A 26,464-nucleotide genomic window follows, 5' to 3' on the forward strand; every position below is an offset into this window, starting at 1 on the left:
TATAATGAACCCTTCAGTTTAATCGAGGTGAGGGATCAGAAGCCCTGGAATGACAAACATGGTAGATTCTCTGAGTCCAGGGTGGTTTCAGAAATCCAATCAACACATTATCAAGTCATATTACCACTGGCCATGCTTATGCTTAGGACTGATTTTCAATACTATGAAAGAAAGAATTAATAGAGAATAATATTAAATTAATGAAGAATAATATTCTAATATTAAAATATGGATCCAAAACCTCTTAACTTGCATGTGAAATTGATCATATTTTGAGGTAAAATTTTTTTTTAAGTTTTTAAATGTTATAGCTAAAATGTTACCAACCAGCATGAAATTCTTTTGATGTGTCTGGAAGCTGATACAGTAGAAACTAAAATTTAAAAATATGTAGTAGATAAGGTTAAATCTTTGGAGTGAAGACTATTTCAAAACAATTTTTTATAAGGAAAAATGAAAAGGCTGTTTAAGTTGATTTTCAAGTTATTTTTATTACTAATACAGTTTTGATTTTCAGTATGAATCTTTCAAATACAGTATTGGGATTAACAAAGGTGGAAATGTTAAGCTAATAAGCAGGAGAACATAGTCTATTTTAGTAGAAAAGGTGTGGACAGTGTAGATACTTCTACTTTAAAAAGAAATCAAATGTGAAAATCTACTTTCTCTTAAAAACAAACATTTCTACAGTTCCTATCTAATTATAATAACTGAGCCTATTTGATATATTTTTTATCCAAAGTTTCAATTGATTAATATATATATGTATATGCTTGAGCCCTAACTGTGTAGCCCTTTCCAGTGTGGGTGATGGGGCCAAAACATGAGACATATTCAGAGATAAATGGACTAGAATTGTGCAGTTATAAAACTTAAAATATAGCACAGTATTTAAGTCATCTTAATAACAGACACTTCACACACATGCAATGATATATTTAAACTCAAGATGGAAAGGAGGTGCCAAATTAGTGTACTTTTAGAGAATGCTTTTTAATCCATGGTAGAACAGAGCTCTTTGTACCTATGTGACTGCTACTAGTAGAAAAATGTCTTACAACACATGTGGTATATATTTACAAAGCAACAGCTCTTCTCTAAAAAGACTATTATTTGGAATATAAGACAAACTGATTTTATTTTTGTGAGAACAGTAGTTATCTAGGTATTCTCAAAAGGAATCAGATATCAGCATGGCAACCTTAGCGCAAACACTAGCTTGAGTGTAAGCAATCTAACTTTACTCCTTTTTGAGTAAACTGGAGATAAATACCCATACATTTTGTGATGATTTGACAATGGCACTTCTGCTTTTCAGAATTATGTCTGCAAAGTATGACTTCTTGAAACATTGACTTCTAATAAAAATATGAGACAGTCATTTCCTTGTGAATGAAAAATGCATAACTTTCCTGCCATGTACTGTCATTTTCATGATGTCTAGAATAAATTCAAATAGCTTAATACCATGATTGTTTTGATCTAGTGCATGCAAAGAGGGAGATGGCTGTTTTACAATAATGTTTAAGTTTAAAATGTCTGCTTCTCTCTATTTTGAGTCTAGTGACAGTTTTAGTGAATAATACAATGTATATCAACTTCTGGAATTGAAGTATCTAAAATCTAAGGAGTAAAGGAAATAACTTCTAGCATTATAAAAGAAAGCAACAAAATAGGATATGATCCTGTCACACAAAATCTTTTCTGCTAAATTCTGCATATCTTAAAACATTGACATGTAGAATAACTGGATCACTATAAGAATTTTTATGTGGGGATTCCTGAGAATTCCTGACAGATTAATCAATATACCAGACATTATTTTTTTAAGATCCCATAGGAATTCTTTAGGAATCAATAATTATATCTTATAATTTGAGAGAATTAATGCTGTATCAATTTAAGATAATTTAACAATATAAATTTAGAAAGTACTCTTCTTAATAACTGAACAAATTAGTATCTGGGTGACGCCATTACCAATAGAATTTACTGTGATTTCTTCAACTTTTTATTTCTTTGTTTCCAACATAAGGGATTACTTGTATCCTGGCAATTTAAAAAAATTTTATCCTGTGAAAGAGACCATCATAGTGATAAATTCAAGAGTCAAAAAAAGTAAAACAAAACAAAATAATCATATTTAGAAACCTAAGAAAGTTTTGAACACTCAAGATGTTTTCATTTTAAAATTTCTCAATGCTTGTTTATGATGTAAAATACTTTGAATTTCCTTGTATTTAATACTTTGTGGGTATGGCAGTGAGGAGCAGGTGTTTGACTGATTGTCTCATGGTCATGCTAACAAGGCATGGGTCATGGAACTGTCCAAGCAACTGTTTAACTTCCTTTGAACATCCTAATGATGTCTTTCTAAAGAAGCACCACTTGTTGCATAGGCTTCTGTGGCATGCTTTCCATAACTAAATAAATGGTCATGACCTATGTTTGCATAATAACAGACACATCCTCTACCACTTCCTTAAATCCACTAATAGCTTTTTTTCTTCACATCAACCCTCACTCCACATAACACATAGCACAAAACCTGCTGCCCAACAATTACTCTTGGACCTTTAATGATACATGTAGTGACACCAGGGACCTCATCCACTCCTAAACTTAATCTGATATTTATATGATGAGCAATAAAAATGAATAATGCATCAAGGGTCATTCTACAAATGAGAGAAACTCAGAATATCAGAGCTGTTAAGGATATAAGAGATTAAATAATCTGATATTCTCATTTGACAAATGAGAACGCCTGAACCCAGAATCTATTCCTGTCTCAGGCTACTGGCTTTAAGTAGATTAAAAATAAATCCTGTAGGGCTTCCCTGGTGGCGCGGTGGTTGGGAGTCCGCCTGCCGATGCGGGGGACACGGGTTCGTGCCCCGGTCCGGGAGGATCCCACATGCCGCGGAGCGGCTGGGCCCGTGAGCCATGGCCGCTGAGCCTGGGCGTCCAGAGCCCGTGCTCCACAACGGGAGAGGCCACAACAGTGAGAGGCCCGCGTACCGCAAAAAAAAAAAAAAAAAAAAAAAGTAAATCCTGTACCTAAATCTTTCAATTCCCCACATATTACGCCATTTATCTCAAAAATCTGCCTGAAATGTATAATTGTCTTACTCTCAAATATTTCTTTCTTTCTGAGAACATCTATATTTCAATTCCAAAAACCAAATTTTATTAGATTTTAAAATATATTTCAGAGAAATGCTTAAAATACCACCAAGGAAATCCTTTTTATGTAATTATTACTCATTGTCATATCCCCATTGAAAAATTCTCCCATGTTATATTCTTGCTGTTACTGCTAATGACAATTAGCATACCATATTTCATTAATTCCATCCTAGACTAAGGCACATAAAGAAAATACTTAAATTTCATTTTAATTGAGAGAGTTTAGTTGCCTAGACTACTCCATATTAATGAAAAAAATGGAATTAAGATCATGAATTACGTATAAGTGCCATCGGCACAGAAAATGAATTTTTCTTCAAAGAAATTCTCTATGCATCTGCAGAGAAGGAAGTGATTCACACTCACATGTGCATATACACACACACACACACATACAAACTCAGATAAATGACCTATGAGAAAAAGCCAAGATCAAAAGAGAATCTAAATCTGTTGGAAAAGTCAAAACCACTGCAAAGAAACATTAAAAAAAAATTATAAGTGGCACATGATCAGTTCTTCTAACTTTCATGTTTGGCGTCTCCATCCCCTAGGGTGTGGGTTATAGTTGCAATTGGTTACTGAAACACAGTAATCAGACCTGGTCTCCATAGACATTATTTCAGAATCATTTCTGGAAGGCTGCCTATAATATGCATATGGTACCTGTGAATCATGTTGGGAGTTGGTGGGCATACTATTATTGGGTAGGAATGCAACATTATACTCTTGCCTTCCAAATGAGCCCATATTGACCTTCTGGGTTTGAGGAACATAGGACGGTCTTTCATTCCAATCCTCAGACAGCCCTGGAAGCACCTTCCTCCGAGCTGCTGAGACCACATTTGCCATAATGGATTCCTGAATGTTTCTGGGTCTGAAGGCATCATCCAGTAAACCAAAAGAAGGCTTGGCTGCTGCTTCCCCAGGAGTTAGTCTCTTGTTTGCTTCCTCTAGCCCATCAGTTGGTTTGCTAGAGTAGCTATAAGCAGGCTGGTATACCCAAGGAGATGTTGTAGAGATGGTGGGTGGGACTGGTCTTCCAGGAAGAGAAAGAGAGCGTCCACTCTGCTAGAAATAATGAAAATGTTAATATATCTCATTCATGTTGGTTTATGCTGATTGACTGTTATTCCAATGTATTCTCCACACCATTACTAAGCACTATAAAAATCAAATCACCACAATGCTTAGTCCTAAAGCCAAGATAGGCTGCCTCTACCCGGTGTATTATTAGTGCTGGTGTGGGACTTGACCCTCATTTAGGACCTCCTCCTTGCTCTCCTTTTCTGAATGCATAGCTCCAATTGCTACCATCTTTCTTAGTCATAACCACCATGGCAGGTGCCCTGTCATCACTGGGAGCCACCCTTACTCCTGTCTGCACTCTTCATATTCATGTCTATATCCACAGCCCACCCTCATTCTAATCCTGTTTTCCTGATACCAAATAAACTTAACATACTGATAACTCTGGAAACAGACCATGAGCTACTGGGCTTTGTACTTTTCCCAAGTGACTTTTAATATGTTATATTGATCCACTGATTACAGCAAAAACAAAGAAAAACTACTTAGATGTATTCAGTGTTACTGGTCTGATGGAGCAGATCGCCTTTCTCCAGGCAAATTCTTTCTATACATTCGTGAAAATCACATCAATCTTTATTTCCTGAGTGTGGTGTATTGCCCATGTCTTGAAGGAAACATTTCAGCCACGTGTTTCATTTGTGCTTTGCTTCCTTTTGTGTGTATTACATTCCTTATTTCCTTGAGAGTGTGTGTCCCTGAAATATTCCCTTGTATATGCTAAATGTTCAGTTTGTCTAATATGCAGAAATATAAATTACTGAAAGCTCTTTTATTCTCTCTTTTTACCCATTCTGTATTTCCAGGGACCTTGAAGTCTGGTTATATACATTATATTCTCACACATTCCCATTTGCATGAGACCCTTAGACAAACTCTTGGCAAAAAGTATCAAAGGCACACTTAAGAGAAATGAGTCAACTTGGAAGTATCATAACATTGTGTTTCTTGAACAAAAAGCATTGCCATGCTTAAAAATGTGTTCAGATACTATAAATGGTTTCAACAGCTTTTCTTTCTTAATCAAGTTCTTAAATTTAAAATGAATAGCAACACCTGGATTTGGACAAAATGTCTCAGATTAAAATGTTTAGGTATTCCTGTTGTTGTTATTCCATTAGGCACACAAAGAAGGTGGGTGGTTCAATCTTGGTTTGCATATAAAGAGTAAGGGAGTCAATATAATGAATCTTGATTCTCTCTTTTCAGTCATTAAAACTTTAGTAATAATGGGGAAATTTCCTGGCAGTCCATTGGTTAGGACTCAGCACTTTCACTGCATGGGGCCCGGGTTTGATCCCTGGTGGGGGAACCAAGATCCCTCAAGGGACGCAGCCAAAAGAAAAAAAAAACTTTAGTAATAATGGTTGACTTTTAGCAAAAACTTGTTTTCATTAATCTCCTTCTCTTAATCTAAATCCAGTAAGTCACTATTTAAGGACTTGGTTTCTATTCCACATTGTTAGTGCATTGTTTTCATTCATTTATTCATTTAACAAAAATTTTATTGAATAGCTAATGTTTCTAGGCACTTTCCCATGAGCTAAAGATACAAAGATGCTTCAGATAAAGTCCCTCTCCTCTGGAAGCATACAATCCAGTACAGTTTTTAGCTCTGCAATTGTGAGTTAGTCAATGAGAGGTCAATTTAGAGAAGAGACTCTTTACCTATCTTGACAGGACCAATAGCCAGTTTTGTACACTGTGAGAAGTATTAACATTCAGCATGATAAAGAGGAATTAGCTCTTCTCTCCCACAGTATGTGTCTATGTCTCCCTTTTGTCCTTATCTCTGGAAGAAAGAGAACAACATTGGTCTATAGAGTCCCTGGGACGCTTTTCACATTCCAATGATATCTGTTTTCCATCAGATACAGCACCTGCTTTAGTCTGGTCTTTAAAACAATAGAGACGTAAAGGATGGCAACAAAAAGGCTCAGGTCTCCACAGAAATGTAGGCGAGGCTCCTGAATATACATACAGGTAACTAACATCACTGGCTAATAACTGGAAAAATAAATAATTATCAATATATTTGGAAGTATTAAGTACAATGTGAAGGCATACACCTCAGTGATAGGGCATGAAAAACACTGGATGAAAGAGAGAACTTTATTTTCTGGTCTGTGTTCTACCCACTTAGTTGGGAAATCTTCAAAAGAATGGAATCTTAACAGAAATGTAAAAGTTCAAAACACTGTTGAATGATACTCTAAAAACAAAGACATCAGGGATTGTTTTTCAGCTAAGGCAAAAAACATTAATCAGTTGAATGTGGGGAGAAAGAGTAAAACTTTGAAGTATAATGTTGAAAGAGTAAGTCGTAGTTTTCTGAAGAGAAATTTAAAATAGCATTGAAGCTTTTAAGAAAAGTCTCATGTAGAATAGACATATGCCAAATATAGCAGCAGTGCAGGTCGTAAAGGAAGAGGGCAATGACCTCAATGAACAAAATGACAATTGCTCTTCTATATACTCCTCAGACTGCCAAATGTGACTTCATGCTCCTTTAAATGCTAACAATAGAAGAAAATTACAAATTGTCTTAGGTTAGAGATGCAACTGTGGTATAAATAAATAGTTCTTTAGGTACATTTTTGTTTCTGTTCATGCCAAAAATATTTCAGGCCTCTAGTCTCTGCCTGCACCCAAACCCCTAATTCTAACGTATTTCCCCAAAGCAATTTTCACATCTTGTTCTTTGGTGCTATTTCCTTCTGTCAATCTCTGTCCCAAGGCTCATGCTGTTCTCTGCTTGGCTGGCTAAATGAAGCCATGTGATCTATCCTGAGCCAGAAATGACCAAAGGGACCTGAAAATAACAGAAGTGTTTCTTCTGTTTTGGAGTTTAGATGTCTGATGGTAGAATCCTAGCCACACATGGGTTAGATTCTGTGTTGGAGTTTCTATCTTGGGTTGTATTATTATCAAAAGAATTTAGTTTTGATATGAGAGCACTTAACTGTAACCAGTATGTTAAATTGGTTATTTTTTTGTGTATTATTATGTATGATGTGTCATCAGAATGCTTATTTCTTTTTGTCTCCTACTACCATTTAAGTTTTTTTAATGAAAGAAATTTTTTCACTGCTGCTTGATGAAAACTTAGCAGGTCCTGTGACATTCTGCTTCCTTTTAGGACTAGTCCTATCATTACCTTAAGTTACCCAAACCACTTGATTTCAACATAGAATATTCCAGCCACTGGAATAACAAACTCTGATCTCCTCTTAGAGTTAAATCTCCTCTCCTTCCCCAACTGCGGCCCATTTCAGGAGGATCACCTTCCTTCAGGGAAGGCACTGTGGTTGGCTTCTTCATGCTTTCTTCCTCTTCCTCTCCTAGCTTGCGAGCCCTGACTTCCAGCCCCCTGGGGTTAGAATGACAGGATAGAAAAAAAAAGAGCAGAAAGAAATTTTTACTTGATTTGGTAACATCATATTCTGGCTTTTCACTCTCAGAGCCAGGGAGGCCCAGAGAAGAAAACTTTCAAGGGATATTTGAAGATTCTTATTCCTATCAGATAGCTCATCTGTAGTCCTCGGTTCATGCCAATTCGTCTCAGTTCTAGGGGTTAACTTGTAACTCAATCTGCACCCCCTAGAAAGCTGTCTACCTACCGTTGTAGCTACTAGGGTCTGTTTGCACCCTTGGAGAGGCCCCAAGATGACCCCATCCAGCTCTTCCTTACTCCTGGACTGCTCTGGTCCATGGGGAATGCTTACATCATTTGCCTTTGGCAGTGCAGCAGCAGATTTCCTGGTTCTTTGCCAAAACAGTTTTTCACACCATCTCTCACCCTGTAGATATCCTGGGAGGGAGTCAGACTGACTGCAGCCCACCCACTCTGACCTCCCATCCATCTGCATGCTGACATCTCGGATCAAGTTCCCTAAGAAGCCACTTTGAAACTCTTTTCTCACAAGGCTGGAGGTGAGAGGGTAGGGCCCCCCAACTCCACCTACTCCAAACACACACTTAATCTGCAGCATTCCAGAATTCCTCCTCACAAAATCCTCTCTCCTTACCAGACTCTGACCCCCTTTAATAACCTGGACCTAAGGAGTTCAAGAATTGTGGAAGCGGTTTGCTATTCTGTGAACACACTGGGACACTCATGTCTGCTATTTTCTTTGTAAAGTCTATGTTTTAATCTGGAATCTCACTTCAGTGTGCAGCATCTCTTAAATTTGAGGGCCTTGGGGGAAATTTCCACTTTAATATTCTGTTATATAACATTATCATTTTCAGTAGAGCATATAGTTCTTTCTCTTATTTTTCTTTTTAAAATGAAATATAGGTTAAAAATAGAATGAAATGTGTTTTTTTCTACTAATTAATTGCAAGAAATTTATCTAATAACTTCAAATAGTCTTAAAAGTTGAAACCTTACACCGCACCCAGGCCTTGCCCTAGAGAAGGTGCCTCACTCATTTCCAGGGCATCTCAGGCAGTGCTTAAGCTCTAATCGTTGAGAACATCTTCCATATATTGAACCAAACTTTACCTCCCATAACTTTACCCCATTGATCCTGATAACATAAAGTACATCTGCTTATACTCCTCTCCAGCCATTCCTTCACACATTCCAGGCTGCTTCCGCTCTCTCGGAGCACCTTCACCACCTCATGCTCTTCTTCAGTTTTCCAACGAAGGGAAAATAACATCTATGGTGTTCACTCCCTCAGGTTTTCTGCATCCCTTTTTCTGCCAGTTTGTTAGATAAAACTAATGCAGATATAATGTCTTGATCTCCTTAAGTAGATGTACTTCCAGAAACACAATCACCAAAAGCAAACCCATGAAGATATCATTCAAACTGACTGAGGGGCCATGTCATCTGGCAGGTGGCATAGTTAATATTGCACGTAGAACAACAGTCTCTGTGTATTTAGACCAGTGTGCCATTTAAGTGTTGAATCCATGAGAGTACCTGTCAGTCTTTAGCTCGTCCAATAAAATGCATGCAGTAAAGGCTGCAAATATTCACACTGAACTCACGAATCACCTAATGTTATGTATTCCCATCAAAAGGATAAACACAAAGGAAGCATTTTCCTGCTTCTGCCTTCAGCAATAGCCAACACTAGTAGATCACTTACTGTGTGCCCAGTGGCGGGTGCTAATTGCTTTGCATGGAATATTTCATATATTCCTCATAACAACCCCATGAAGTAGGCACTTTTAAGATCCCTATTTTCCAGATGAGGACAGTGACACTTAAAGAGGGTAAGTAACTTCCGTAAGGGTAGAAAGCTAAAAAGTGCTAGAGTGGGGGGAGTTGAACCCAGGCAGTCTCATATCAGGGTTCTTAATCAAATTCATATGACACTGTACTTGGAATGCAACTGTTTTGAAAAAATATCTTTTCAAAAAAAAGATTTGAATCCAAGCAAACTAAATGGAATGAGATGTTAGAAATTTTGGAAAGGGTCATTGAAATCTTAATTTTGGATTCATTGATACTGGCATCTTGCCATTTGTCACAAGCACAAGTAGGCAGGCACCAGTGAGTAGGGAATACATCACATGAGATGTACTCCCTCTCTCTTAAGATGAGACACTGGGCACTCTGCATTCAGGTCAGCTGAAAAGCTCAGAGGAGCGGGGGGCCTTTCTCCACTTGACATGAACTATCTTTTATGTCAGTTAGATGTTGACTTATCCACATAGCTTGTTAATGAAGCAGCTTAGTGAGCTTCCTTGTTAAACTGTCCAGTAACCAATTTAGCTGCCAGGAAACACTTGACATTTAAAATAAGGAAAGGTCATCTGAGGTTTACCTAGGACAAAGAAGTGAATTCTAAAGCAATGCAAATAGCCCTAGAAGCCAAAGAAGTTTAATGTGATATACGTTTTGAAGTTCAAACTGTTTCATACCATACACCTTATAAGCTAAAAAATTCTCTTGGCTGAAATCCTGCTTACACATACACAGTAGAGAATCTCCAGCTGACAAGTGTTATTTCAACTCCTTCGACTCCTTTCTCTCTAAACACACATGATCAGTAAATATTCATCACAAACATATACTTTATCATAAGCAGATTCTAATAAAAGCCAACAGGAATAAATGGCATTTCTTTTGACTTATAAATCACTGATTAGAACTTCTACAAAGCAGAGGTCCATGAAAGGGCACATGAATAGAAGAAAGCACCAGGCATCTGCCAGTTTTCCATTTGCTCAGGTTAAAATATTTGGAGTGATTGTTGACTCCTCCCCATCTCTTACACTCCACACCTGAACTGTCAGCTTTAAAATACATCCAGCATCTGACTATTTCTTACCATCTCTATTGGTACCATCCTGGGCTAACCCACCATACTCTTTTGCCTGGATTATTGCTATAGTCTCCTAATTAGTTTCCCCAGTTCACCCTTGCTCCTTTAGTCTAGCCTCAATACGGCAGCCATATTGAGAATCCTGTTGAAACCTAAGTCAGATTATGTCCCTTAGTCCTCTGTTTAAAACTCTGTCATCGCTTCTCATTTCACAACAGGAAACAAAGTTCTTTCACTGACCCACAAGGCCCTACAAAATCTGCTGGTTTCACCCCTCCTTATACCTCTGATTTCATCTCCTCCTGTTCTCTCCCTACCACTTTGCCCCAGCTACGCTGGCCTCTTTACTATCCTTTGAACAGATCAGGTACCCTCATACCTCAGGACCTTTATACTCGCTGATCCTCTGCCTGGAACACAGTACTCCAGATATTAGGGTGATCCTACTTCATTTCCTTCAGGCCTTACTCAGATATCTTATGATCACTATTTGGCTACTCTCAATCTCTCTCTCTCTTCCCCCCAACCCCAAGATTCCCTATCCCCCTTCCCTGCTTTATTTCTCCCCTTAGGCTTATGCCTATCTAACATAATAAATGTTTATTTAATTATTTGGTTTATCTGCTTCTCCCCACTAGAATTTAGCTCCATCTAAAGTAGGGGTTAAAACATAAGGTAGTTAGCTAGTGGGAAGCAGCCGCATAGCACAGGGAGACCAGCTTGGTGCTTTGTGACCACCTAGAGTGGTGGGATAGGGATGGTGGGTGGGAGGGAGATACATGAAGGAAGGGATATGGGAACATATGTATATGTATAACTGATTCACTTTGTTATAAAGCAGAAACTAACACACCATTGTAAAGCAATTATGCTCCAATAAAGATGTAAAGAAAAATAAATAAATAAAACCATAAAAAAAAAAAATAAATAAAGTAGGGGTTAAAAAAATAAATAAAAATAAAGTAGGGGTTGTTCCAATGCAACAATGGGCAGAAGACCTAAATAGGCATTTCTCCAAAGAAGACATACAGATGGCCAAGAAGCACATGAAAAGCTGCTCAACATCACTAATTATTAGAGAAATGCAAATCAAAACTACAATGAGGTATCACCTCACACCAGTTAGAATGGGCATCATCAGGAAATCTACAAACAACAAATGCTGGAAAGGGTGTGGAGAAAAGGGAACCCTCTTGCACTGTTGGTGGGAATGTACATTGATACAGCCACTATGGAGAACAGTATGGAGGTTCCTCAAAAAACTAAAAATAGAATTGCCATATGATCCAGCAATCCCACTACTGGGCATATACCCAGAGAAAACCATAATTCTAAGAGACACATGCACCCCAATGTTCATTGCAGCACTATTTACAATAGCCAGGTCATGGAAGCAACCTAAATGCCCATCGACAGACGAATGGATAAAGAAGATGTGGTACATATATACAATGGAATATTACTCAGCCATATAAAGGAACGAAATTGGGTCATTTGTAGAGATGTGGATGAATCTAGAGACTCATACAGAGTGAAGTAAGTCAGAAAGAGAAAAACAAATATTGTATATTAATGCATATATGTGGAACCTAGAAAAATGGTACAAATGAACCGGTTTGCAGGGCAGAAATTGAGACAGATGTAGAGAACAAACGTATGGACACCAAGGATGAATTGGGAGATTGGGATTGACCTGTATACACTGATGTGTATAAAATTGATGACTAATAAGAACCTGCTGTATAAAATAATAAATAAAATTAAATTAAAATAAATAAAGTAGGGGTTATTGTTTTATTCATTAAGACATCCCTTGACCTAGAATGGTGCCTGTCAAGTAGATGTTTAGTAAGTATTTGTGAAATGAATGAATAATAATTTCTTTATCAGACTGCCATAATCAGGAAATTCAGTTATCTTCACCAAACTTTTTGGTCCTGTCCCAAGATGTAGCCCTTCTCACAGGTCATTTACATGTGATGAGGGACTCACACAAATAGACCCATCCCACCACCCCCAATACATGCACACCAATATGCACATCAAGACATGTTTGGCAAGACAGATAGGATTAATCAACGTTTATGAAAAATCAGATTTTCTAAACAGGTAAAAGATTGTAACATGCTTCAAATAAATGATTTGCATTTAGGTCAGTGGAAGTGTAAGGGTTTTAAACTGCTTTGATTCCCCAAATGAGAAAAGTCTTAGAAAAATGATTCATGAATCCTAAAGACAGCCCAAAATCTACTTGTAAGATTTAAAAATAAAGACCAAAGAAGAAAAAGATAATGGAAATTGGGATGGGTTAGAGTTGGAGAAGAGAAGGCTGAAAGCTAATTTACCACTTATCGTGAGATTGCAAGCAGGTGTGGGAAATGGCAGTTTCTAGTATCTGATCTCTTGGGGCAATTCCAGCTCTAAAGAGTTTTCGATTACAATTTTTCTGACAATGGAAGCAGGTCAACATTGGAAGGAAGTTCTCCATAGGGATATAGAATTCCATTACCTAGAGATCTTTAAGTATAGGACAAGTGCTCCCTTGATGTAATTTAGATACAATTAAGTAGTCAGGGGGATAGTAGAATTTTAAGGTCATTTTTGTTCTAGTTTCTTAATAAGACAGTCTCTATCACATATTCCCTGCCTTCTCAAGTGAACCTTAAATCTTCCTGGTGGAAGAAGTGGAGTTTTGGGAAATTCTGTTGTAGCTGTCTCTTATCTAAAAAATGGAAGTGTCCATTTTTTTAAACCGAAATCAGCAATATTATTCTGCTTACCAAGAATAGTGCAGATAACCAGGACTAATAAATTGTACTATTGAATAGAAAAGTAGCCAAGTAACCATACATTGCTTAAATAGTTCCATGAATGCAATAAACATACTTAGACATCAAAATAAGAGATAATGTCTTGTAGCTAGAGCTTCTCATCTTGGCTTTGCCATTAACCATTTATCTTAATTCATCTTAGATTAACTATCAGATTAAATTTTTGGTTCTAAAACAATAAACTTTAAAAATTTTTTATTTTAGGTTTGAAGGCAATCCCTTTGTGAGAGAGGCTAAGAGTTATAACTGACAATAGAAGCCAGCATGTTATATTGGAAAGAATGTGAATTTGGACATCACACTGACCTGGGAGTCCTGCCTTTGCCTCTTTTTACCCATATGATTCAACCTCTCCCAGCCTTACTTTCCTTGGTTGTAAAACGGTAAGATTGCTGGCTACTGTTTCAAGATTATGGGTAGAGTAGAGATTGTGTTTATAAGTCAAATGCCACGTAGCACAACAGATTATTCTTGTTATTGTGAGAAGAGTCTGTGAGGCCTTAAAAGGTGTCAGAGACCTGGCAGAACCTTTTGTTCAAGAGGCAACTGCATAGGCAGGCTCCTGCCCTAGGATAAAAATAGGAGGGAGCTGCCTTTGAAGTGGCATTAGCACCGCACGCCTCAGATATTGCTGTGCCAGCCACTGACTCCCTCCCACCAGAACGCCGGCAGCAGGGCTGGCCAGAAACATCGCCACTGACCTCATCTCTCTGCTAGCTCTGGGTGGGCCAAAGTATAGACTTCTTGATCTTTTTTAACCTTCTGTTATAGAAGAATAAAAATAACCACATTAATTTAAGGTCATGAAGACTGATGTTAGGCAGGAATCTACACTTATACTTCTGTGGTCCCTTTCATCTTAGAAGCAATGATAACAATAACTAAAGTGTACAGAATTTTTACTATGTACTAGTCACAGTTTTAAGCATTTTGTCTATTAACTCATTTAATCCCCCCAACAATCCCCAATTTCTGCAAATATATAATCCCCAATTTCTGCAAATAAGGAAACTGAGGCATAGAAATTAGGTGATTTACCTGAAGTTACACAGCTCATTTTTGTAAAGGGAAATTGAAGAATTAAGGCCATAGATAATAAAATTTTATCTGAGTAATGTGTTTTAAGGCATTATATATGTTACTGGAAAAAAATTACTACAGCAGCAATTTTTACCCTCTCATTTTCCTCTATCCTCAGAAAAGAAATATGTCACTCTCAAAATTATAATCTGTGAAAATACTCCTATTAATATAGACTGTATTATATTTAAGTAGCTGGAATTGCCATTTTAATTTTTTATAATTCTTGGGGAAAAGCCTTACTTAAGTATATTTTTATAAAAGTCTAATTTGGTTTGAACATAAAAATAAAATCTTTTAAACACATTTCAAAATATTTTCTGAAAAGAAGTTTTCTCTCCTCAGAAGATTTAAACAGTAAAAGTTATATAGATTTCGCACTATTGAAAAGAATGAATAATAGCAAAAGTTCAGCTCTCATCAATTTCTATAGAGAATTTCACAATAAATAAAGGATGCTGATCCTGTATGAAATAAGTGAATTTTTGACCTTGTGGGAGGTTTTTGTAGAGAAAAATTATCAGTGCCTGGCATATAGAAAGCACTTCATAAAAGAGAGTCATGTGTATTAGTATAAAATTAATACTTATACTATATCCCTAATTAGAATTATATTTATGATAAATTATAAAACCCATTTAAGGGTTTCCCTGGTGGCGCAGTGGTTGGGAGCCTGCATGCCAATACGGGGGACACGGGTTCGAGACCTGGTCCGGGAGGATCCCACATGCCGCGGAGCAACTGAGCCCGCAGGCCACAGCTGCTGGGCCCCGCGCACCTGGAGCCAGTGCTCTGCAGCAGGAGGGGCCACCGCAGTGAGAGGCCCGCGCGCCGCAGCGGGGAGCGGCCCCCACTCGCTGCAGCTGGAGGGGGCCCGTGCGCAGCAGCGGGGACCCAACGCAGCCAAAAATAAAACAAATTAATTAAAAAAAAACATTTAAAATGGTTTAACTATGTGAATATAGCTTTAGCTGTCCATAATATTCTAAACACCTTCTTTCCTGTAACAAATCCAGGCAACCGTCTCCTCCCTCCCTCATTCACATAAAGAAAAGTTACCATGAATGTGCATTTGTCCCTAGAAGGAAAGTAGGGATAAGAGATATTTTTTATAGCTTATGTGCCTGCTATTTGAAGTGGAGCTAATATCCCTTAAGCACACTCATTTCCCAACTACAATGGCTTTCTCAGAGGAAAATTTTGTCAGTTAAGGTATTAAGAACAATTCTTAAGATATGTGTGGGTGCTATAGAACAACCTTGCTCGGGCCCTCTGCATGATAACATTCTCCAAATTTCCTACTGGCAGCTTTTTAGGCAATCCTACTCTTACAATTCCTTATAACATTTTTAAAAAAAGGGAAATCCAAGCTGGTTAATGGTAGTGACAGACACATCAACAACTACACAACATGTGACATTATTTCATAAGGATGCAGAGGATACAGCATGAAGAAAACAACTTACTTGATCTTTGTAACTGTTCTTCTATCCATTACATTTTTAAGCTTATTAAATAGATCCTTTGATTCATATCCTGGGCCTTGGGGAAAATGTTTAACCTACTGTTCTTGGAAAATTTAAGATTTTTTTTCAATATTTATACTGTGTTAGTTTCTGTTTTACAATAAAGTGAATCAGCCATATGCATACATATGTCCCCTTATCCCCTGCCTCTTTAGCCTCCCTCCCATCCTCCGTATCCCACCCCTCTAGGTCTTTGCAGAGCACCGAGCTGATCTCCCTGTGCTATGCTGCTGCTTCCCACTAGCTATCTATTTTACATGTGGTAGTGTATATATGTTGATGCTACTCTCAACTCACCCCAGCTTCCCCCTCCCACCCCATGTCTTCAAGTCCATTCTCTATGTCTACATCTTTATTCCTGCCAGAGAGAAAAACAAATACCATACACTAACACATATATAGGAATCTAAAAAAAAAAATGGTGCAGAAGTTTAAGATTTAGTGCCAAATCATATTTACATTTCCTTTGTCAAAAACATGGCTCCAGAGTGATGTTTAAAATTAGGAATAAAAAAAAATATAACTCTTCATCTGGGCAATCACCAACTTGTTTCCTTAAGTGCAGAGTAGATAAAAATTTTGCTTAATTGCCTTACCATATCTCTCTGGAACAAATGGTACATTTTATTTAATGATAACTTTCTTGTTTGAGGGAATTTACACAATAATTTCATATATGTCAGTTCATTTTAGAGACACAAGAACGCCATAAAGTAAGTGGGAGTTTCAAGTGAATGATGGTTTTTCAAATGAAGAGATAAAAGACCACTAAGGGGGGCTTCCCTGGTGACGCAGTGGTTAAGAATCCTGCCAATTCAGGGGACAAGTGTTCAAGCCCTAGTCCAGGAAGATCCCACATTCCATGGAGCAACTAAGCCCGTGCGCCACAACTACTGATCCTGCACTCTAGACCCCACGAGCCACAACTACTGAGTCTGCGCATCACAACTACTGAAGCCCACGTGCCCTAGAGCACGTGCTCTGCAACAGGAGAAGCCACCGCAATGAGAAACCCGCGCACCGCAACAGAGTGGCCCCCGCTCGCCGCAACTAGAGAAAGCCCATGCACAGCAACGAAGACCCAAAACTATCCAAAAATAAACAACTAAAAAAAAAAGACCACTAAGGGGTAAAATAGATTAAAGCAGAGTGTACAGTGATAGTCCTGATGGTGTGCTTTGCAAATGCAAATGCGAAATACAGAAACATCTTTTATCAGAAGTGCCCCAGGTACATTTCTTCAAAATTAGGAAGCATTTACTTTACTTGAAGATACTAATCCCAGGTATAAATGTAGTTCCATTAATGGTTCAAGGGGATGTCTCATAAGGTATTAGGATGCTTGTCTACTTATCAAACTTTCAAAATTAGAGAGCAAATTTTTTTTTTTTTTTTTTTTGCTGTACACGCGCTTCTCACTGTTGTGGCCTCTCCCGTTGCGGAGCACAGGCTCCGGACGCGCAGGCTCAGCGGCCATGGCTCACGGGCCTAGCCGCTCCGCTGCATGCGGGATCTTCCCGGACCGGGGCACGAACCCGTGTCCCCTGCATCGGCAGGCGGACTCTCAATTATGCGCCACCAGGGAACCCCTAGAGAGCAAATATTTAATTTTGCCCTTGACATTAGTTATTACAGCTTTTCCTATTGGCATAGCTTTCTTAATGCACTTATAAAATGGCAGTATGTAATTATCTAGACATAATATTGCATATTAATACTACAGCAAATTTTTCTATGTGGGCCACTCATTTATTCAAAAGATCTCATTCCTTATTATTTCCCTGACCACTCCTCATTACCAAGTTCACCTTCATTTTGATATGATGTTAGGTAGCTATTGACTATCCACTTGCTAAACAATTGTTTCACTTTCAGTATTGATTCATACAAATGCATAGACGAATTAACAAAAGCCTTATGAACTAACTAACACTTCATCAACCCTCTAAGCCACTTTGGTTGTATAGTCTTAGCCTAATATAAAAGGTAAATTCTTCTGGAGGTACTAACATGTTTAGGCCATCATAAATATACATTTGAGATTGAGAGAAGAGAAGAGATCCTTCAGTAAGATGTATGTTTGAAGTTCTTAAGCAACTATCCATTAAAGAAAAGAAAAATGCTGGGGAAGGGATGGAAAAAAAATGTCCAGAGCTTATCTGTTTGTAAAAAGATTCCTTACTTATACCAGTCAAAAAGTTCCTCTCAAATCTGTTTTGATCTGTTTTGTAAATATTATGAGACACTTTCTGATAGTGGTATTCAGATTTTCCAGTTGATGGTTGTTTTCCCATTCCATTCTTGTCCTTAATCTTGCATCTCTCAATATTGGTAGATCTAATGAGGATAAGTCCTTTTTAAAATATAATTAATAGGTCAGCAATGATTGACCACCTGGAATCACATATGCTAGTGACCTAGGCTAGAGCTTTTGTGTGTTTTAGCTGGGAGGAAATTTATCTCCCAATTCCTTCATTTAAAGAGCCTGAAGGAGGTGTGGGTAGGGGGAGCAACTCTTACAATTTCTCACTGTGGGTCAGATAGTCCCAGATGAAATCCAACTCTGATGTTACAACTAGTTGTCTAGACCAGTACATTTTTTGCAAAAAAAATGAAGTCTAGATGAGACAAAATGAAGTCTGACAATGCAATGCATCCCCATGATACACTGATAATTAAACATCTATGCACCATTCACAAAACAGGATTTTCACTTTGCCCGTGGTTGACAGTGGTAGGTAGAATATCACAGAAGTTTGGAAAAAAAAAAAAAAGACAACAAAACAGAGGTTGAATAGTGAAAGCAAAGAAGGTAAATACTAAATGGTTCTTTGTAAAAAATTGCTTTTTGTATGAATGCATGATATGTTTGACGTAATTTCATAAAATGGAACATGTGCATTTTAAGAGCAAAGGATGGAGATCTAGTGATTCAGGTGAAATGATAAGCAAAGAATAGCAGAAGTTCTGCTTTACAGAATTGCAAGCCCTTTTCTTACTTTACTCCAGTGTGCCCAATGGCTGCCCTAGGACTAGAGGTGTCTCTGAGTTTCAGAATGCTCTCCATTCTCAGGAAGTATCAGCGTGTGTCGAGAATAGACAGGAGGAATTATAGTCACACTTTACAGACACTGGAACCAAAGCAAATCTTCTGGTCAGGGCTTCAAGGAAAGAAAAATTATTCTCTAACCTCCTAAGCTCTGCTTTTTGTCTCATTAGAAAAATGATGTCTTTAAGATTTTTTCTTCAAATATTTTGGAATTAAAGTGGTAAGGAACAAACAAATTTTGTCTTGTCGGGTTTTAAACTGACCTTGGTTTTTAAAAAGCATTGAACTGCATCAAAATACTCACAACACTTAAAACCCAAATGATTTTAAGGAGCTATTTATATAGAGAATTATAAAATCTTAGAGATGGAAGGCATTTTAGAGATCCTGCAATCAAGCTTCCACGAGGTATAGGAGTTCCTTTTATAACACCCCTGATAGGCATTGCAATGGAAAAAGCACAGGCTATGAAAACAGATAGACTTGGATTCAGCTGGTGAGTCTGCCACCTTACTGACTGGGTGACTTTGGGCAATTTTCTTAAGCTCTCTGAGCTTCAGTTTCCTTATCAATTAAAAAAAAAAAATGAGGATGATTTCCACCAAATAAGGTCGTTGTGAAAATTAAATACATGGATTAAGACCCTTAACACATTTTATATGTCTAACACATATGTTAGTTAGTTCCTTCTCCATTCCTTCCCCACAAGTTTTTGAAGTTTTCTTAAGTTAAACTGAAATTTACTGTCTTGTAACTTCCATTCACTAGTCCTGTTTTTCTTTTTCACAATGGAGACCTTTACTCTCTCATCCATACCAAAATTCCTCAAATATCCAGCTCTCCTACCTCCTTTTTAGTCTTTTCTCCTCCCACTGGTAAATGTACAAGCATATATCTCATATTACAGAATTTCCAGACACATCACCATCCTTTTTGTTTTAGAAATAAACTTTAGTGCGTCAAAGGCCTGAAAACAATACTCCTGTTAGGATCAAAGCTGCTACTCAGTGGGCCTACCTGTCCCTTTGTTCTGTTCACTCTTCTAATGTTTAAGCAGCCTCTTGACTGACTTTGCATTTTGTCAGTCCAGCACACAATCTGATTGTCTTAATGTTAAGGTTAAACAAAAATATTGGGATCTTTCCCTGTGATCCATAAAGCGCATGAACTTCTTTTTAGTTTTGAAGATTTTACAATCATACTTGTTTCCATTTTAAAAAGCTAATTAGCATTCAAAGTGCTTCAAAATTCTCCTTTAGTCTAGATCCCAAAATAAGAATGTTTTGATTACTGCCAGAGAGATTTCAGTTATTAGTAAGAACATTTTTGATTGGAGATAAGAGACTCTACTGCCCTACAGCCAAGGGAAGTCATACAATCCCTTTGCCCAGAGATAAGAAAAATCAGCCAGGGAAATTTGTACAGTCGCTTCTCTAGATGATAAAATTGTATCATTCTATTCCTAGAAATATTTATTCTCAGACTTGATTAGAAGCAGGGGGTCAGATAAAATCACATCTCAAGGCCCTCTTTATTCTTCTATTTAAAAAACAAATTTAAAAGACTGTTCAAAGCAAATTATTTGCAACACACTTTAGAATGGTTGCCTGTGAAGCACTCTCTGAGCGGGAAGAGAGTTTGCTGCCACCTCCTGGGCTTTTAGAATAAAGCTGTCAAGATCAGCACTTCAGGGCCTGTTCCCTTCAGACAAGGCATCAAGAGCATTTGAAAGCAGGTGCCGTTTACAAGTCTGGCTGTCCCGGACTGAATGAACTAGAAAACTATTGATGGGTTTTAAAGAATAAAGTTGAGTTCAGTGTTTTGTGTGTCAGAAAACTGGTTTTCAAAGTGAGGTTCACAGCCCATTACCATCAGAATCACCTGGGGTATATGTTACAAAAACAAATTCCTGGGCCCCATCCAGGGGCTACTAAAATCATAATTTCCCTGGGGCGAGGGGAATCTTAATTTTTCCCTGGGAACAAAAGTTGGAAAACTGCATATTAGAATACTGTGAAGCCAAAAAAAATAATAATAATACTGTGAAGGCAATAGTTTGCTCACACTAAAACACTGTATATAAAGGAAATAGTTGGTGAACTGAAGTGAAAAACTAAAATTAAAAGTTCTAAGAGATATATTTTGTTTTGCTCTTAATTTCAGTAATACCACCTGAAATGAATTGTGACATTTTGCTGGACATTTCATAATGTAGAATTCAAAATCTATTTAGCCCATATTGAGTTTATATGAAGGATTATAAGTGGCACCATCTGATAAGCATTAACAAGTAGTCCAGTGGGCCAGACCATCAATAAATTCTGAGTGTGATTAAAACAAGAAAGAAACTTCCAACTGTGAAAGGGTTGGTATGATACTTTAAATTATCATTTTATTTATATCAGTCCAGCCAATTCCTTAGTGATTTTTAGCTCTAGAGGATGGTTTTGTGAATACTTCTTTATCAAACTGAGATATGCTAGCAGAAAAAAGAACTAATGCCATGTAAGAAAGAAACCTAGTTGTTTTTTACTTTTTAAGAAAAAGTGTAATTAAACGCCACAAAAGGAAAACTTAACTAAGTCAATTTAACTGTATTTGAAACTAAAGCAATTTTAGATTCAGATGAAGTTTTCAGAATCTCATCTTCTTGTGATTTTTCTCTCTTCAAGATCGTCCTAACTTCTGCTTCTGACTCAGAAGAATTCTAGAAGTACCAGAAAACCCACAAAAATTCCCTGTGTTTGAAAGGCAGCTGGAATTTTAAGTTCCTCCCTACATCAGTCGTTCAGCTTCTGAGAATTGTTTTTCATCACTTGCGCTGTGAGCTGGGAGTTTGCTCTGTTCAGACCGAGGTTTCACTCTTTCTGGTTTTGGAAACTGATCACGCTTCTCAGGCAAGGGGATCAATTACTCTAAAAAGACCAGGTTGCTGACCCTTCATCCTGGGACAGTGTTGAGGAGGAGGGATAAGAACAGCTGCCTGCTGCATCGTCAGAGGCCAGCCAGGTTCTCTCAGAGCCCCAACTGTTGCAGGCCTGAATTGGGGTAGCTTCGGGGATTGGGTTGCCAACTGTTCCACTTTCTGAGTGATAGGCCTAGTTAAGCTTCAACTATCCTACTAGAACCTTGCTCAGGATACCAGCTATTCTATTTTGAGAATATATTTCATTTACAAGCATTTCCCCTAAGAATTCTCTCTATATTGCTAAATACACCACACTTATTTTCTTTAATATTGGTACTTTGAATTTATCACAGTCCCTTTATAGTGAGTCTCAAAGCTGATATTAAGTTTCTTTTTTAAAAAATGCTGTACCAGTCTTTTTGAATCCTGGTCTCATCTTTGTATACCACTACAACAATGCTAGTACAATAGATGAAGACAAAAGAGAAAAAAATTGACCAATAGGCTGAATACAGAGGAATATAGAAAAATAAAACTTCAGTAAAAAGAAAACAGTAAAGAAGAAACAAAGATGTCTCAGTAAAAGACTCCTGGGGATATATTATTCTTCATGTCAGTATGAGATTTACACAGACACTGCTGCCGCTTTTTCTATTTTAGTTCTCTTAGATCCCTTAAACTGGGATTCATATTAACAGAGAAAACAAAAGAACTTTTTAAATCATTGTGTGTGTTTCCCTCCTTGGTAGTTTATGAAATAGTAGCTATTGTTTATTGAGTGCCCTTTATAAGAATATTAAGAGCTAACATATGTTGAATGTTTTCTATGCACCAGGCACTGTTTTATACCCATCGCACATATTGGTTTGTTTAATCTTCACAAATCGTGAGGTACACCTATTATTTTCTCCATTACATAGCAGAGCGTACTGAGACACAGAGAGGCTGAATCGTTTGCCTAATGTCTCCCAACAAGCAAGAGGCAGCCTGGGATTCAGCTGCAGGCATTTTGGCCCAAGTCCACACGCTTACCCACTACAAAATGTTGTCTCTGTGTACTTGGTGTTTATGTGCATTATCTCACGTAATCATAGGTGAATTTCATTTAAAAAATGGTTACCTTATGCTTCCCCTAAATCAAAATCATTGCTTTAATTTATTTATTTTTTAATTTAAATATTTGCAGGAACATTTTTCTGCATTATTGTCACTAAAATTTGAGGAATTTCTCATCACTATTCTTTTTTTCCTTAATTTACCTGGTGTAAAGTAGTACAGCTATAGTAATATATGATAGCTTGAAGTGGGTGTTTGAGGAATTTAGTCAAACACATCATGGGTATTTACTCAATGGAACTAGCAAAATGTTAGACTTCCCCCTACCATTTGAGTTATAAGCAAATAGGCTGGTAGAAATAAAAACGACACCTTTCTCCCTCCCTTTGTACCTGTTCACAAGTGTCTATCATTTGGGGCTACCAAACTCTAAGAAGTTTTTTCAACATTTCTTTCTTTGATTTGGAAGGTATAAAGTAACTTTTGAGTTATTCCTGAGACAGGTATAGCTTATCACCTCTGATGGGCAATTCCTTTCATATGTGACCTTTGTCTTGTGATCAAGCGAGGTAATGTAGCCTTGTGATTAGAGAATAGCTCTGGAGTCTGACTGTTGGGTCTTGAGTCTTAGCCCCATCACTTTAGACAAGTTTCTTAACTTTTCTTTACTGTATTTTCTCATCTGTAAAGTAGAATGATAATAGTACCTTCTTCATACACTAGTCATTTTGTGATGACTAAAAAAGTTAAAATTTGTTAAGTCTTTAGAATGGCACCTAGCATATAGTAAGTCCTCATAATTATCACTGTATTAGTAGATCTATGATTTTAAATTAAGGCAGTAAAGCTCTGCAAATATAATGAGGGTTTTTTTACAATTAACTCAGAAGTTCACATCTTCTCTCCTTGAAGTTAGTGACGAGAATGTTCATACCCACATTTAGAATCCATTACAGTAGTTCTTTAGGAGATGTTTCCAAAATGACAATGAGACATAGTTTAAAGCAAACAGAACAAAACAAAAAACTACTGGAAAAAACATAAGGTATAAAAATGTCCTCTCTGGGAACTTTTCAACAGAAATACCTGTCGAGAAACCTTCCATTGAGGACATTGCAGCAGGAAGGGTTTGCTGCCTCATCCATATCCAGGATGAATGCTAGCTCAGCCAGGAGACACTTCATGGAACTCTAAGATTCCAGTGACGACTACTTTTTTGATATATTTTGAAACACTGAAAACTGTGATTCTCTCAGCATTATTCTGTGTAGACTTATTCCTGTTGAAATGTCTCAAGTTATTATTGGTTTAGTAGCAAACCAAGCTGGGTGCTGATTCACTATGATAAGCAAGTTCCCTGAATTACTTTTAGTGGGAAAGGCATGAAGCCAAGGGGAGTACTTTCTTTTATGTAGAGCCTTTGATTTTGCTTTATTTTTTTTTAATGGCATTCCTCACCGCCCCCAGCCCATGAATATCACCTTTTCACCCTGATATAAGTGAAAGAATTTTGGGAACTCATACAAAATCACTGTCAAATCCATCATTTCTACTTATAAAACAGATGCTTATTTTTCAGAGACTGGTTTTCACTTCCAACATATTATCATAGCATCTGATTTTATGAGCAATCTTATGATAGTAGGGTCTTTTCTAATGTCTCTCAAGTGGTCAAAGCCATCCATTAAGCATATGTAGAGTAGGCTCTTGGTGCATGGTTTGCTGAACACATAATTAACAGGTCTCAGGGAGTGGGATTCTGGGGTCTAATGAGACTGTGGAAATCTTGTGGTACTGAAGGGAGAGCCTGGACTTGGATGTCAGATAAGTATGTAAGTCCAACCCTAGCCCACTACTTTATAAGCTTAGTGATTGCCGGACAAGTTGGTTAGCCTCTCTGGGCTTCAGATACCTTGTCTACAAAATGGAAATAATAATAATACCTTCATGTTCAGGGTAATTCTGAGGAGTAAATGAGATCACAGTGTAATTGGTTAAGGGTGTAGGTCCAGACCAAATCCAGGGTCCACTACTTAACGCTATGTGATCTTGGGCAAGATATTCAGCCTCTTTGTGCCTCAGAATCCCATCTATAATCTATACACTGAGGATTATGATGGTACCTATCTCATAAGGACTACTGATTAAAAAATATAATCTATGGTGGTTGCCAGAGGGGTGGAGGTGTGGGTGGGCAAAATGGGTGAAGGTGGTTAAAGGTACAAACTTGAGGTTATCAGAAATAAGTTCTGGGGATGTAATGTACAGCATGGTGACTATAGTTAACAATACTGTATTGTATATTTGAAAGTTGCTAAGAGAGTAGATTTTAAAAGTTCTTATCACAAGAAAAAGAAATTTGTAACTATGTGTGATGTTAATTAGATCTATTGTGATGATCAATTTGCAGTATATACTAGTATCAAATCATTATTGTACACCTGAAACTAATGTGATGTTATATGTCAATTATATATCCATTAAAAAAAAAAAAAGAATCTATGAAGATACTTGGCACAATTCAGGGCCCAGAGTTTGTGCTCAGTTAGTGTTAGTTATTGTTATGATTTATGTAAAGTATTAACATTGTTCCTGGCTTTTAGTAGAAACTTAATACATCAACCCCCCCACCCTACCTTCTGTCTTTTCCTTAGACCTCATGAGCTTGTTTAAATGGCTGCCACAGCTTCCATCCCCACACATGTCATCCTAACTGAGACGGTAATCTTGACTCAGGGCCTTTGGGTGGTCTTGAAAACAGATCATTCCACTAAATAAAGATACCAAAGAGCCTCCCTGACTTCTAAAATGTCTCCTGAAGAGCAAAAAAAAACACTTTTGCTTTTTGATATTTACTTGCAAGAAGAAAAATTTTCTCAGTTTATACCTAAAATGTGCATTTCTTTTCAACTTAGAGCTAATTGCAAGTCTATGTTTGTTTGTTTGTTTTCCATGAACAACCATTAATAATTATCAAGGAGCTCAAGAAGTAGGGGCTGTGAAAGCAGGATTCCTCCATGGTATATTGGAATGTTATTATTTTAAATACTATTATTATTATCAGGTAGAGGAAGAAGGGTAGGCTGGAAAGTAGGTCCTTGTGATTATTTTTATTAGGACCCTGAATGTATATCTTACCAGTCATAACACACACATAATTTAGATAAACGTGTCAAGAATGAGGTATAAACAGAGATACACATGAGGAACTTTACATTTAGAACCAAAACGTGAAAATTTAAGAAATTCTGTGTATCAATAACAAACAATTATTTGTTTGTTAGAAGTCTAACTTTTTTTTGTACTTGAGAAATACTTTATTAGCTGGCATAGCTCTGATAAAATCAGGAATCTGACAGGATTTGATATTTTAAAATTAAATTTCTCTTCACTCCATTGCTTCTGAGTAGTAAGGTCTATGATTTCCAAGTGCCAAATGGTAATTTAGTGTA

The 26,464-nt window shown here is 37.3% G+C and overlaps 1 protein-coding gene across 3 annotated transcripts in view; it reads right to left on the reverse strand.

Annotated features, from left to right (window-relative positions):
• Positions 1 to 3,068: 3,068 nt before the first annotated feature.
• Positions 3,069 to 26,464, reverse strand: part of SYNPO2 (synaptopodin 2) — a 170,489-nt gene continuing 147,093 nt past the window's right edge. The window contains exon 5 of one of the 3 annotated variants that reach the window (XM_024744709.1): positions 3,069 to 4,260. In XM_024744709.1, coding sequence (XP_024600477.1) covers positions 3,718 to 4,260 — 543 coding nt within the window. In that variant the 3' untranslated portion in view covers positions 3,069 to 3,717. The remainder of the gene's footprint in view (positions 4,261 to 26,464) is intronic. The other 2 variants (XM_024744708.1, XM_024744710.1) reach the window with 2 other exon arrangements.

Source organism: Neophocaena asiaeorientalis, unplaced genomic scaffold (genome assembly GCF_003031525.2).
Source record: "Neophocaena asiaeorientalis asiaeorientalis breed wild unplaced genomic scaffold, Neophocaena_asiaeorientalis_V1.1 scaffold309, whole genome shotgun sequence".
Classification (NCBI taxonomy): Eukaryota; Metazoa; Chordata; class Mammalia; order Artiodactyla; family Phocoenidae; genus Neophocaena; species Neophocaena asiaeorientalis.